The sequence below is a fragment of the Neovison vison genome, chromosome 2 (genome assembly GCF_020171115.1).
Source record: "Neovison vison isolate M4711 chromosome 2, ASM_NN_V1, whole genome shotgun sequence".
Taxonomy (NCBI): domain Eukaryota; kingdom Metazoa; phylum Chordata; class Mammalia; order Carnivora; family Mustelidae; genus Neogale; species Neogale vison.
In genome coordinates this window covers 213,080,480-213,094,813 of record NC_058092.1, presented here as the reverse complement: position 1 = coordinate 213,094,813, position 14,334 = coordinate 213,080,480, and the positions used below count along the sequence as shown (strand labels likewise).

The window sequence follows — 14,334 nt, the reverse complement described above, 5'->3', positions numbered from 1 at the left end:
CAAACCACTTAACACACGTGGACAAATCTGTCCAGACTTTCCGAAGATACAATGCTTGGGGGTGAGGGATAAAGGACAGTCCTCCCCACACCTTGACTGTGACTTCCTATTCCCCTCCCTCTCAGCTCTGTCTGGGAAGATTCTGGGAGTGGACAAGAAAGCAGAAGCTCGGGGACCTCAGGGAAGCCAGAGGATGGGTCTCATTCACAGCCCGGGGCTGTGCGGCCTGTGGGATCCACTGTCCTGCAAAGGTGTGGAATAGTATCACTCAGAATCTAGTTTAATCCCAGGCTGTGTAAATTCAGTAATTTCCTTTTAGCAGCCTTCTTATTTTGAAAATATTAAACCTACAGAAAAGTTAAAAGAATAGTATAATAAACTCCCAGATGCCCTTTACCAAGATTCACTAATATTTTACTACATGGGCTATATATATATATTTTTAAATATTTTATTTATTTGACAGAGATCACAAGTAGGCAGAGAGGCAGGCAGAGAGAGCGAGGAGGAAGCAGGGTCCCCGAGGAGCAGAGAGCCCGATGCGGGGCTCGATCCCAGCACTCTGGGATCACGACCTGAGCTGAAGGCAGAGGCTTTAACCCACTGAGCCACCCAGGCATCCCTACATGGGCTATATTATGTCTCTCTTAGACACACACACACACACACACATGTAAATCATTTTGGTACTGAACTATTTGAAGATAAGTTTCAGACACTCTAACACTACATCCCTAAACACTCAAGCACATATCTCTTAAGAAGAAGGACATTTCCTTACCTGTCCTTAGGACAACTCCCAAGTTAAGGACCTGTCACTGATACATTATAATCTTTTTGTTTTGTTTTTAAAAGATTTTATTTTTATTTATTTATTTGAAAGAGAGAGAGAGAGAGCATGAGTTGGGGGGAGGGGCAGAGGGAGAGGGAGATGCAGACTCCCCACTGAGCAGGGAGCCTGACCTGGGACTTGATCTCAGGACCCTGGGATCATGACCCTAGCCGAACGCAGACACCCAGCCGACTAAGCGACCCAGGCACCTGAAGTATTTGATTCTTGAAGCTAGAAGATATCTACATTGGTGTGAGGAGAGCTGTTATCTTCAGAAGTTTTTCTGTAAATCACTCTTCTTGAGAAGTTCTCCTTTTCGGGATTTATCCAGGTTTTCAAGAAATTGTTCAAAAACTTTTATATAAGGAGCTAGACTGGTCTTCTTATAATCTCTGGTTCTACGTTTGATATCAGATTCGGCTTCATTTCCTTCTTTTCCCTCATCATTAATGGAAATGGCATCCAATTCACAGCAGAGAGAGCTTATGGTTGGAACAGTAAATGGATCAAACTGTTCCACTTTCTGTAAATCAATAGGCACAGAAATACGACCTGTTTTAGGATGAAACACTAAAGGGGCTCTTCAGTAAATGATTGATTCCTTTGCTAATATTGATGTCCAGCCGTGGGAAACAGTACTGGAGCATGATCTCCCATTCCAGCCAGGGTCCACATTTGTCATTTTTGGTACTATCCTGCAAGCTGATGGCTTTCGTCAAATATTCCCAATGCTGAAGTGAATTGTGATACTTCGGGAAGTTTTGCTGAAGTGTCTCATGAATTGTTTCAGGAACAAGGGCTAAAATCTTATCCCAGCTTTCTTTATTTTCAAGAATATCTTGATCAACTAAGGCATATTCTTGGAAGTATTTTTTTATTATGTTTATAGATTTGCTGACAAAAGGGTGAATTTTTTCACTTAGATGGACTTTCTTTTTAACATCTTGACCACTCTTTACAAGACTCAAATACTCAACTATTCCAGAACGTACTGCAGAGGACAGTTTTTTTTTTTTTTTTTTTTTAAAGATTTTATTTATTTATTTGAGAGAGAGAGACAGTGAGAGAGAGCATGAACGAGGAGAAGGTCAGAGAGCAAAGCAGACTCCCCATGGAGCTGGGAGCCTGATGTGGGACTCGATCCCGGGACTCCAGGACCACGCCCTGAGCCGGAGGCAGTCGTCCAACCAACTGAGCCACCCAGGCGTCCCCAGAGGACAGTTTTCTAACCGATTCACCACAGACCCAACAATGAACACCTCTCCTTCCAGAATATACCCAGAGATGATGCTTAAATCCAAAGTCCTCCTTCAGTGCTCGGTCGATTATGCGTATGGCCATCGTCATGAGGGTCCAGCACTTAGAACATATGTCTGCAGAACTACAACATCTCCTCACATCGTCATAGCCTGTCATATCAATGTCAAACACCAGTTCTTTTTCTTGAGCCTGGAAAGCTCCCAGCTTCACTGTATTGTGCTGATTGGGTCTGTGGGAATATACTGCACCTATATCAATCTTGTATGGATTCATTTTCTGCATCTCCTTTTCCAGCTCACTCTGGTTGTTGAAGGATTGGTAGCGAATGTAAATATCATCTTTCAATGTGAATGAAGATTCACAGTGTTGAAAGTAATTCTTTATTACTCCGCCATAGTTGAGCCAACGGTAGTACTGGGCGTAGGGAAAAAGCCTCCGGTAATAAAGCTTAAGCAGTTCGGGCAGCTCGGCAGGGTCAAACGTCTCCATGGAAGGCTCGACTCACTGTCGTAGTGATGAAGTTCTAGAACCTAGATGAGGTTCGGTGGGCTGAGGTCCGGAGCCAATGACCAAGAAAGAATTCTTGAGACATCTTTGGTGCAAAATGGTGGTTTATTAAAGCACGGGGACAGGACCCGTGGGCAGGAAGAACTGCTGCCCCAGGTTGTGAGGGCAGGCGTGTTATATACCTTGCGGTTGGGGGGAGGTGGTGAAGGGATGGGAGATTTCAACAGAGTTTTCACATGCTAAGGAGGGCCTACAAGGTGCCGGGAGGGAGTCCTTGCCCTTATGACTTGATCAATGTTGTTTTTAGGTCAGGCATTAACATCAAGATAGTTGGGAGATTCTTAGTGGGGTATTATGACCCTGCTGTCATTTACATTCCCTTCTACCTCAGTCTCCTCCAGTTTATGGTGGGGAGGGGGACATTAGGGCTTCAGGAAATGAGAGTTATTTGCCTCTGGAAATTTGTGCTATCGATAAGGTAACCTCCCTGTTTAGATCTCTAGGATACCTGTAGAGCAAGGGAGATTCCTGTTCTGCAGGACTGCGATCCCTGCAAGTTAACTATTCATCGTTTTATGGCGGTCAGGGATGCCTGAGGAATGCTACACATATGGAGGGGAGCGGGTGAAGAGGGGGTGCAAGGCGCCAGCTTCTGCTCTGTCCTCAGCCAGCCTCCTGCTCCCTCATCAGTAGTACTGCAAAAATTGGCGGGGGCTGTCACTGATACACTATAATCTAATATACGGTCCTTATTCTAACTTTGCCCTTCCTCCCCTACTGTCTTCTGTAGCAGTTTCCCACCCCCCCCACCTTCAGGTTCAGTACTGATCCAGAATTATCTGTTGTGGTTTTTCTCTTTTTTTGTTTTTTGTTTTTTAAAGATTTTATTTATTTATTTGAGAAAGAGAGAGAACACAGGCACGTTGTGTGCAGAGGGAGAGGGAGAAGCAGGCTCTTGGTGAAGCAGGGAGGCTGATGCAGGACTCCATCCCAGGATCTTAGGATCATGACCCAAGCCGGAGGCAGACGCTTAACTGACTGAGCCACCCAGGCGCCCCTCTGTTGTGGTTTTTCATCTGGAAAAGTTATTCTCAGTTTCTTTTGCCTTTCATAATATTGACTTTTTGGAAGAGTTGGAATGTCTGACAGGTTTCCTAGGATCTGATTCCCTTTCTGCCATTGGGAAGCAGAGGCCACAAGAATGATGCTGAGTCCTCCTCAGCCTGTCAGGGGTTAAGCACGGCTGTGGAGTCGGACTGCTGGTGTTGGGACGTTCGTCCGGCCGGCTACCAACCTGTGTAACCTTGGGTAAATCCCTGAAGCTCTCTGGGTGGGCTTTGCTCTTGTCACCTGGGAAATGGACTGGAGAATACCGGCCCCATGAGACTGTTGTGAGGATGAGATGGCCTAATGCACGGAAAGTGCTTATTGTTCAACGGAGGGACGCTGTAGGCCACACTGTAGGCCGCGGTGAGCCCCAGAGCTTCACTTACAGGCCCCCATCCCCAGGGTCGAGTCTACCTGAAGTCAGAACCAGTGACTGCTTACTTGAGAGGCGGTGGGTGAGAGGAACAGGAAGGATCTCCCCACCCTGTGGCGCTGGGAGGGCCGGGATGACTCACTCACTTGTTTACACTGTATCTCTCACCTGCTTTCAGAAAGACTTTGAAGTGGCTCCTAATTAAGGCCTCAGGTGCCTCAGCCTGCTGGGACGGGAAAGACCGTGTTCTGGCTGGAGCAGGCCTGGGCGAGGCTGGCACAGCTAGGCGGGTCCTGGGAGGAGGGCCTGACTTCCACTCCACTCCTGGGGAGGGGAGGGAGGTGGGGGGGGTGGGGGATGGCAGGGGTGAGAGACGGGGGAAGGAAGCTGGGTGAGCCCAGACTGACCACCAGGTGCAGAAGGACAGAGGGGACTGGAGGCTTGAAGTGTCCAGATGGAACAAAGGAATGGGGAGGAGGAGCCCTGAAAAGGGCTCCACAAAGACTCTGCAGTCTGGCTGGGCCCACTTTTGATATTTGCTGAGTTGCTGTCTTTGGGCTTAGACCATCCTGTAGGATATTCATGTTGGCCAGCTCTGGGCCCTCCTGCTGCCCCAAGGCTAATGCCCTTGGGGTCCACTGAGAAGCACCAGCTTCAGCTTCTCCTCTCCAGGGGGGGGGGGCAGGGAGGGGAGGGGGGGCCTCTCCCCTGGGTTCCAGGGGCCTCTGGCCTCGGGCTGAAACGTTTATTAAAGGAAATCCTGTCTTCCTCCTACCCACTCACCATTCCCCGCCAGCCTCCCTCCCTCAGCCCTTTTCCAGCAAGAGCTGGGCCCTGCCCACCCCCATCTTAATGCTGTCAGGAAGTCCCTGCCCCCATCCTCCATTCTCTGCCACTCAGGGCCTGAGATTTGTCTGCCCCTCCCCCACACCATTTCCTGCCTCTCACCTTGACCGTCCAGACTTGCCCCGCCTCAGCTCTGCTCAGGTTTCCTGAGAAGGCATGGGGATGGCATCCCGCGCTACACCAAGTTTTGGCAAGTCCTGCCCAACTGACAGACTTTCTGTCACACTTCCCTACAGCTACTTAAACCATACTTTACCTTGTAATGGAATAGCTTCCATTTCCGGAAGTGGAGGGGGCTCCCCCAGGAGGGATTAAACATGATGACAGTTCCCAAAGTAGGAGCTGGAATTCAGGCTAAGAAGATGGCAAGATTTGGGGGAGAGAGAATCAGAGTTATAGAACCAGCAGCTGCTGGGTTGTGGTGCTTCCCGAGGGGCAGAGGTGGTCATTGGGCTCAGAGGATCTCCGCCTCCACCCCTGCCCTGCAGAAGGAAACCCTATCCCTGAGATCAAACTTGGGGAAGAAGGAAAACAAGGGGAGAGGGAGCCCAGAGAGTAGAGGAGAGAGTATAAGAGCTAGAGCTGCACCAGTCTAATACCTTGAAGACCAGAGGACAGGCTGGTAGCTAGATTTATTGTGGGGATCATTTCATTATGTATAGAAATGTTGAATCATTATTGTACACCTGAAACAGGTACGATATTGTGGGTCAACCACACATTGATAATAAAAACTTTTAAAAAGACTGCTATACAGTGTGCAGGATTTTATATGGAACATAGATTTTCAACACATTTGGGTAAATACCAAGGACCACAATTGTTGGATCATATGGTAAGAGCATGTTAATTTTGGAAGAAACTGCCAAATTGTCTTCTGAAGTGGCTGTACCATTTTGCATTCTCACCAGCAATGGATGAGAGTTCCTGTTGCTCCACATCCTTGCCAGCATTTGGTGTTGTCAGTGTCCTGGATTTTGGTCATTCTGGTAGGTGTGCAGGGGTATCTCATGGTTTTAATTTCCAATTCTCTAATGACATAGGGTGTGGAGCATCTTTTCATGTGTTCATTTTCCATCTGCGTATCTTTGGTGAAATCTTTTCAGGTCTTTTGTGCATTTTTAAAATTGTATTGTTGGTTTTCTTATTTCTGATTGAAGAGGTCTTTGTATATTTTAGCTAGCAGGACTTGATCAGATGTGTTTTTTGCAAATATTTTCTCCGAGTCTGTGGCTTGTCTTCTCATTCACTTGGCAGTGTCTTTTGCACAGCAGAAGTTTTTCTTTGTTTGTTTGTTTGTTTTATTTTAAGATTTATTTATCCATTTGAGAGAGGGAGCACATGCAAGAGAGAAAGAGCAGGGGCGGGGGATGGTGCAGAGGGAGAGGGAGAATCCCAAGCAGACTCTGAGCTGAGTGAGCCCAACTCCGGGCTCCATCCACTGATGCAGGAGATCATGACCTGCGCTGAAACAAAGAATCAGACACTTAACCTACTCAGCCACCCAGGTGAAACAGTGCACCAGGAGTTTTTAGTTATGATGAAGTCTAGCTTATCACTTATTTCTTTCATGGATAGTACCTTTGGCATTATATCTAAAGCCATACCCTAGGTCACCTTGGGTTTCTCCTAACCTATCTTTTCATGATGGCTCTTCGGGGAAGCATACAGCTGTGTCTTTACAGAGAAACCACCATCTCATCACAGGGATACCTAGTGAGTACGGCACCCAGATGTTTGGTCAGTTGTCACAACAGCTAGAACACACAATCTCAAACAACAAGCTCAGTTCTTAACCATTCATCAGTGAAAACTAGAAGCCGAACTTCTTCACATAGAGGAGAAACACTGGGAAAAGAAGTTGTTCCTGGAAAGCACAGATTCATTTAACAATGAACTTGAAAGGTTGTGTGGTTCACAGGTAAAAGTGGATATAGAGAAAATTGCAGTTGAAATTGCCCAGGCAGAGGAACCGACATGCTGAAGGCAGAAAGTGGCCACAGAGCAAGTCAAACGGGGTCAGAGCGGTGCTGTTCCTGAGGAAGAGCCAGCAGCTAACCAAACCGAACCAAAGAAAGGAGGTAAGAGAAAGCATTCCCCTGGAGACAGAGGAGACACTCTGAAGACATTACAGAAAGCCAAGAGAATGGTGAAGAAGGCACTCTGCTCCTGGGGACAAGGGGAGGGGGCAGGAGGGGGGGGGGACCCATGCTAGTGACACCAGCTAGAGGAGCCATCGCCCCATCCAGTATCAGAAGGTGGGAAAAAAAGAAATGTTGCCTTGTTTGATGCGTTCTAAATAATTTTATAAATGAAAAAGTGTTCTTTGAGTTAAGAAGAGAACAACAACGGAGGGATGGAGCCTCTAGAGGCTGCTTTTAGGCCACAGGCTTGAGCAATGGAAACTCCATCAAGGAAAAGAGCCCAAAGCAACCCTGGGGCTGAATGCAGAGGGGCTCATTAAAGGACCCATTTCGAAATAACCATAGGCCCTAACTGACCAATTATAACCAGGCACAGTTCCCCAGACTGCCCAAAAAGGGAAAATTGCATGCGTTCCCATATCCCCCACTCCGCCCTAGAACTTGGTCTCACCACGGCCTGGTGGCAGACGGTCTCTGCTCTGCGGTCCTGCCCTCTGCTCCCTTGCGATGCATTCAATAAACTTCTGTCTCCTTTGTTCTGCCTTGGGTGAATTCTTTCACCTCCTGCAATGCTGGCCCCCAGCCAATTGGGATGCCCCCCATTTGGTGATCCCCATCTGATCAGAGCACCCCACAGAGCCCTCCTCTCACCATCACTGCACGGCTGATCGGATGCTCCCACCCAAGACTTTGAGTCCTAATGGAGAGACAGGAAGGAGGAAATGGACAGTCATCCATTGTCTATGTCAGTGTCTCCCATCGTCCCTGTCCCACCTTTCCCGTCCTCTCCTCCTCCGGGCAGGGGGCACTGGCCAGATTGCTCTGGTGTGAAGCTATTCCTGTTGTTCCTCCTGCCTGGCTTTTGGGTTTTCTGGCTTTCCCAGACTCCTTCCAAAACGTCGCACCTTGTTTCAGCTCAGTTAGCTCTTTTAGTTGGTTTCTGTTGCTTGCCGTCAGGGACTCTAACTGACACGTGTCAGGGGATGGCTTTCCCAGCCATGGCTCTGCATTTCCTCCTAGTCCCATACTGGCAAACTAGAGCTCTGGACCCCAGCTTTAAGTGACCAATCTGATTGGCCACCTGAAGTTAGGTTGGCCCAATCAGCCTGGCTCCAGAAGAGGAGAGAGCAACATGACACTGGCAAGGCGAACAGAGAGGCGGACAGGACACAGACCCACACGTGATTAGGCTGACAGTGCAAAGCCTAAGTCCCAGGGTCCCAGGGTCCCAGGGGTCCCCATCACTACAGACATTGTAAATATGCATACTCATCAGGAAACTACTTTGGCAGCTGGCAATAAAGCATATTGAGAAAGGGGCACTTTTTTCCCATTTCTTAGTAAAGTGCCATGGGCTACTGGCAACCCAGTGCGGCCCACTCCCCAGCACAAAGGGGCTTGGTAGGCACCTCTTAGAGACGATAACAAGGGCCAGGTCCACCCCATCAGCGGTTCCACATATCACACATAGCTGGGAGCGGGGAAAATCCAGTGGCCCTGATGTCTGACATAACACATACCATTCCCTCTTCATGGGCAAAAACTGGTTGTGAAGCCCCTCATATTTAGAGTCTAGTTCAAGGCTTTGGAATGGATGGCTTTGGAGAGGACGATGGTGAGAAGGTCTGGGCAGCAAAGTCTGACGAGCCAGGTTCCACCCACAGGGTTCAGAACTGCTGCACACACCTAGCAAAAGACACCAAGAGGGGCGCCTGGGTGGCTCAGTGGGTTAAAGCCTCTGCCTTTGGCTCAGGTCATGATCCCAGTGTCCTGGGATTGAGCCCCACATCGGGCTCTCTGCTCAGCGGGGAGCCTGCTTCCTCCTCTCTCTCTGCCTACTTGTGATCTCTGTCTGCCAAACAAATAAATAAAATCTTAAAAACAACAACAGCCAAGCCAAAGCTTGCTTACCTTGCCTTATATCATTGCCGCCTGGCCACGTGCCTCTGAGCAATTCAGTCTGGACTCCACGAGGGGACAGATGAGTGTTGTTGGCTGCGAGACAGGAATCCGCAGCATCCTAAGTATCCATCATTAGGACAAGTAAAGGGGGCAGACAGATGCATTCTGTGGAGAGAAGAGGCAGCAGTTAGAAGCAGAGGGTTTGAGAAATCTAGAGGAACATGACCAAAGTAAGGACCAGAAAGAGATCTAAAATGGATATGTATACAAAACACAATATATTTTCCAAAGATACGTATATACCCAAAGACAGAAGCCAAATACAATATATTAAGTGTCTTTGAGGGAAAGAGGAAATCGGAGCAACACTAGAGATGAAGGGAAGAAAAATGAGCACATCAGGGAGAGCTGAGAGACGGCCCTCTCTGAGCCCATGACCCTGATGCATGGTCTGGGGCGTGTGGTGAAGTGATCTCTGCATCAGAGGCCCACCCCAGCCAAATGCTCCCCTCCCCCGCCACACACACCTGCGTAAAAGCTACATCCTGGGCCAGATTGTTGGCTCCCTTAAATCAAGTCTGGGGCCTCTAAGGTGGGGAGCAGAAGGACATTTGGGTGGCTCCTGGGCTACTGGCAACGTTCTATTTGTTAACCTGCATGATGGGGTATTTTTGTTAAACTCACAAATAAGGTATGTGGATTTTTCTTTATTGTTCTTTACATCTCATTTAAAAAAACATGACCTTGGGAGCCTGAGTGGCTCGGTCAGTTAGGCATCTGCCTTCTGCTCAGGTCATGATCCCAGGGCCTGGGGATCGAGCCCTGCATCGGGCTCCCCGCTCGGCCAGGAGTGTGCTTCTCTCTCTACCACTGTCTGCCTGGCTTGTGTTCTCCCTCTCTCTCAATCTCACAAAAATAAATAAATAAAATATTTTCATGAATAAATAAATAAATAAAAACATGATCTCTTGGGGCACCTGGGTGGCTCAGTCCATCAAGTGTCTGATTCTTGATTTCAGCTCAGGTCATGATCTCAGGGTCATGAGATCTAGTCCTGTGTCAGACTCTGAGCTGAGCATGGAGCCTACTTGGTAGTCTCTCTTACTCTCCTTCTACCCCTCCCCTTCCTGCCCCTGCACATGCGCTCGCTCTCTCTCTCTTTCTCCCTCTCAAAAAAGCAAACACACACACACACACACACACACACACAAAACATGACCTTTTTTGGAGCTTCTCTAGTGACATGGGGATGGGGGCTTTGAACCTTCTTTGCTCACCTTGCCACATACCTCTCCCTGCCTCCTTGACTCTGAGGGCTATTAAAAACCACAGTTTCAAAAGCTTCAGTGTAGTCCAACCCTTGTTTCACTGAGAAGCAAACTGCAGTTTGTGTGGGGCGCCTCTGGAATGGCCTCTTGTCGGCTTTCAAAGGGGGCTAAATCATCAGTGGTTGTAACGAGTTGTGATCAAACTAAGGCCGAGGGATGGAGGCTCTGCTCCTTCTTGACCCCAGAGTCAGGCTGCCCTCTAAGCGCCAGGCACTGAGCTGGGCACAGATGGTGGAGGTCTTAGTCCTGCCTGCTGGACAAGCCAGACCGTAGCCCTGTAACTGACCCATGAAGTTCATCCATGAGCTTCCTCTGCCTGGAAATCCTTCTGCTGTCCTTTTTCTGACCTTGTCAGGTCCTGCACTTGTCAGTCCTCAACCCCAGCCAGAGTCCTCTTGGGAGAGAGTTAAAAAGGGAGCGTACTGATTTCCTGCCAGTCCCCACCCGAACCCAGGTTCACCTCTTTGGCTTGAAGCCGTCTGTCAAGAAGCAGCCTTTTTCTCCTTTTTAGAAGTTACCTGCGTGTCAGTTTCAGTGTGTGTTTAAAGATGTTCCATGGGTGAGGGAAAAAAGGATTAAAGTGGCTTGTGAATATTCCCTTTTCCTGGGACAACTTAACATCCCATAAAGTAAAGTGAAGTAAAGTGTTAGATCTCTTCTTTTCATCTCTATTTCACAGAAGATGACTGTGGAGGTGATGGAGCTTGCCCAAGGTCACCAGCCGAGTCAAGACTGCACAACAGATCTGTCTCACTCCAGAGCACCTAGCCACCTAACCCTCTCCAGAAGCCATCTGGGTGGGCGTGTGGGTGGGAGGAGAGGGTTCAAAACCAAGTACATTTCTAACTCTGGAGGGGGACTTGTGGGAAAATACCTTCTCATCCCCTCTGGAGAGAGACTGGGGTCTGTGCAGAGAAGTGAAGCTCTGCTGTTAGATGGTCCCGGGGTGCCGGGGCTCAGTGCCTCGTCTCATCCCGGCTGCTCTAGGGGTGGGCCCTGTGGATTCTTCGCGTGGGTGAGAAGGACCAGGAAGGGAGAGCTGTCTGGGTGGCTCAGTTGGTAAAGCATCTGCCTTCCCCTCAAGTCATGGTCCTGGGGGGCCTGGCATTCAGCCCCGCAAGGGGCTCTTTGCACAGCAGGTGCCTGCTTCTCCCTCTGCCTGACGTTCCCCCTGCTCATGCTCTAACAAATAAATAAAATCTTAAAAACAAAAACAAAAACAGGAACAAAACAAAACAAAAAACCGGGGAGGGTGAAAAGGACATAAACTGGTGGCTATTTGGGAGGAATCAGAGCTACTGTGAAGTGACAGAATCCGAAGCAACCAATCCTGGGCTTTAAAGGGAAACACAAGGACAGGGCCCTCACGAGCCACTTGAGTTCTGGCACACAGAACACTTCGCAGGGGCTGCCAGTGTCCGGGGAGGGGGAGCTTTGTAACAGCTTTGTAAGGTAGGAAAAAACCAGCCCCCGGGTGGGGCAGACGGGCCACACTGCCGGCGGAGGGACAGGAGCGGAAACCCATCAGAACAGCTGATGAGCTCCACCTTGTGGCATGTAGGGGGATGGCAGCCCCGAGCTCTGGCAGGGACGTCTGGGGAAATTCCTTCCTGTCCACACCTACCCCCCCACCCCCGCCCCGCCTTGCTGGAACAGCTGGAGCGCCCACGTTGTGTTGGGTCTTGCACGAGCCATTTACATCCACCGGCTCACCTTCACAACAGCGGACCCCAAACCTCTTCTCTTCATTACCACCTGTCCTTCCCTCCATCCTCAGGCGGGAGCTGAAGCCTTGCTTCCTCCCAGAAGGGTCTTCTGTCCCCCACCCCGGGTCCTGTACCTCTGCTTGCTACTTCTGGAAGGTCTGCCTGGCTGGTTCTCTGATGCTTGGTGCACTTTACTACTAATAGTTTCCCTAATGGTGTACCTTCACCAATGGGCCATAACTTCCTCAGGCAGCTTACTCTCCTTTACCAGTCGTGGCGGAGAACTGAATTAATTTTTTTCAGATGAATAAATGATGAATGAGAGAGTATGCCTGGCATGTATAGCGTGGACGCCGGCATGACACTGCAGCCTGCAGTGATGCAGTGCCCCAAGCTGGCACTCACTTTAGGGAGAGTGTCTCTAAAGGGCATTGATTTTGGGACACCTGGGTGGCTCAGTCGGTTAAGCATTTGCCTTCAGCTCTGGTCATGATCCCAGAGTCCTGCGATTAATTCCCACAACAGGCTCTTCGCTCAGTGGGGAGCCTGCTTCTCCCTCTGCCTTCTGCTCTCCCTGATTGTGCGTGTTCTCTTTCCCTGACAAATAAATGAAATTTTTTTTAAAAAGACCATTAATCTTGAAATTTAAGCACATCCCCTTGCACAACCCCAGATGACTACATGTTATATTCTTTTGTATTTGCTCCATTCTTTCACTGATGAGATCCAGGGAGAGAGGAAGCAAGGGAGGGATTTACAACATAATTGTCTGGTGTTGAAACAGGGTCCTAGAGGAGGTTGGTCCTGGCCATGGTTGCTGAAATGGGTGTAGAGAATCCATTAGGTAATGACCCCTGGCAGGTGAGCCCTAAGAGGACATTTTTTTTTTATTTTAAAGATTTGTTGATTTATTTTAGGGGGAGGGAGGGGCAGAGGGAGAGAAAATTCCAAGCAGACTCCACGCTGAGCATGAAGCCCAATGCGGGGCCCGATCTCATGATCCTGACATCATGACCTGAGCAGGAACAAAGAGTTGGATGCCTAATGGACTGCATCATGCAGGCACCCCCTAAAGAGGACACTTAAATTGGTCTCTGATCCCAGGGCTCAGATCAGTGGGGTCAAAGATCACACCACCGATCTCTCACTGTATTGCCTTTTGTGAGGTTTTCATACATGACGTTGGCCTCTTCTGGTTAGAGGTTTGTCCTCATTCATCATCAGTGTGTAGCGGTAGAAATGGTAGCAGCGTCAGCATAATCTTGGGCTCCCCAAGTGTGCTACAGAAACACCTTTAGCAATTCTCAGAGCACTGGGCAGACATCTAACAGTCTATTTTTACAGACGAAGAAACTGATACTGAAAGACTAATATAACTTGCTCACAATCACACAGCTGATAATTGGCAGAACTAGGATGGCGATCCAAGTCCGTGGCTCCAAATGTGTGCTCTTGAAATTTGTTTTGAATCAACAACAGTATGCTCACACAACACAAAATCCAAACAGTTCCCGACAGGGACGAGTCAGCCTTCCATCCACCACTAGCTCAGGTGTTCTGTTCCCCTCCCCAGAGAGCCAGAACTGGAATTTTCTTGGGTATCTTTCCTGAGCTTTTCTATGCCTATTCAGACATATATGTTCTCTCCCCACATGTAGGGGGCAGCCTAGCACTAGCCTATTCCGCTTCCTGTTCTTCACACCCCACCCTAGACCTAGAATTTGCTCTACATCCTTGGATTTAGAGCTGTCTTACTTCTCTCACGGCCGTATACTATTACACTGATAGAAAATGTATTGTCCTGGTCCTCTACCGATGGACACTGAATTTTCCAGTCTTTGAGATTGCAAATAATGCTCCAGGGACTATGTTTGTACACATGCCATTTGATACGTGTGGGCATATGATGGAATCAAAGCCTCTTAAGGCTTTGACTGTTTGCTCATTTGTTCGTTTGGCCATTCATTCATCTAGGCCCTGAGGACACCGAGATGAGTAGTACCTGGGTTCCCTCCCGGAGGAGTGTGCACCTTGGCAGAGACGGTGAGCAGGGCATGGAAGAAGTAAGTACTGGCCATTCTGCTTCTGGAAACCTGAGGCTGACAACTGGTCTGAGGACTGACCTTCTCCAAGCTCCTCCAAGGATGCTGGGACTAAACTGTAGACCACACTCTTCTTCATGCTTCCCTGTGCCCTTCCCAAGCTTTCCTGTGTATGGCAGTTTTCTGCCCCATTTGTCAGTCTTCATTTGAGTAGTTCTGGGAGGCTGGTTGGAGACGGTAAGCAACAGGTGGAGAATGGAGAGCGCCCTCTTGTGGATCTCCGTGGA

The 14,334-nt window shown here is 48.8% G+C and overlaps 1 protein-coding gene across 1 annotated transcript; it reads right to left on the bottom strand.

Annotated features, from left to right (window-relative positions):
- Nucleotides 1–932: 932 nt before the first annotated feature.
- On the bottom strand, nucleotides 933–2,581 carry LOC122898997 (DNA primase small subunit-like). Its single transcript, XM_044236649.1, is given in 3 exon segments — nucleotides 933–1,397; nucleotides 1,399–1,840; nucleotides 2,058–2,581. Coding segments are annotated over 3 exon segments (1,260 nt in total). The 3' UTR covers nucleotides 933–1,103.
- Nucleotides 2,582–14,334: the final 11,753 nt, after the last annotated feature.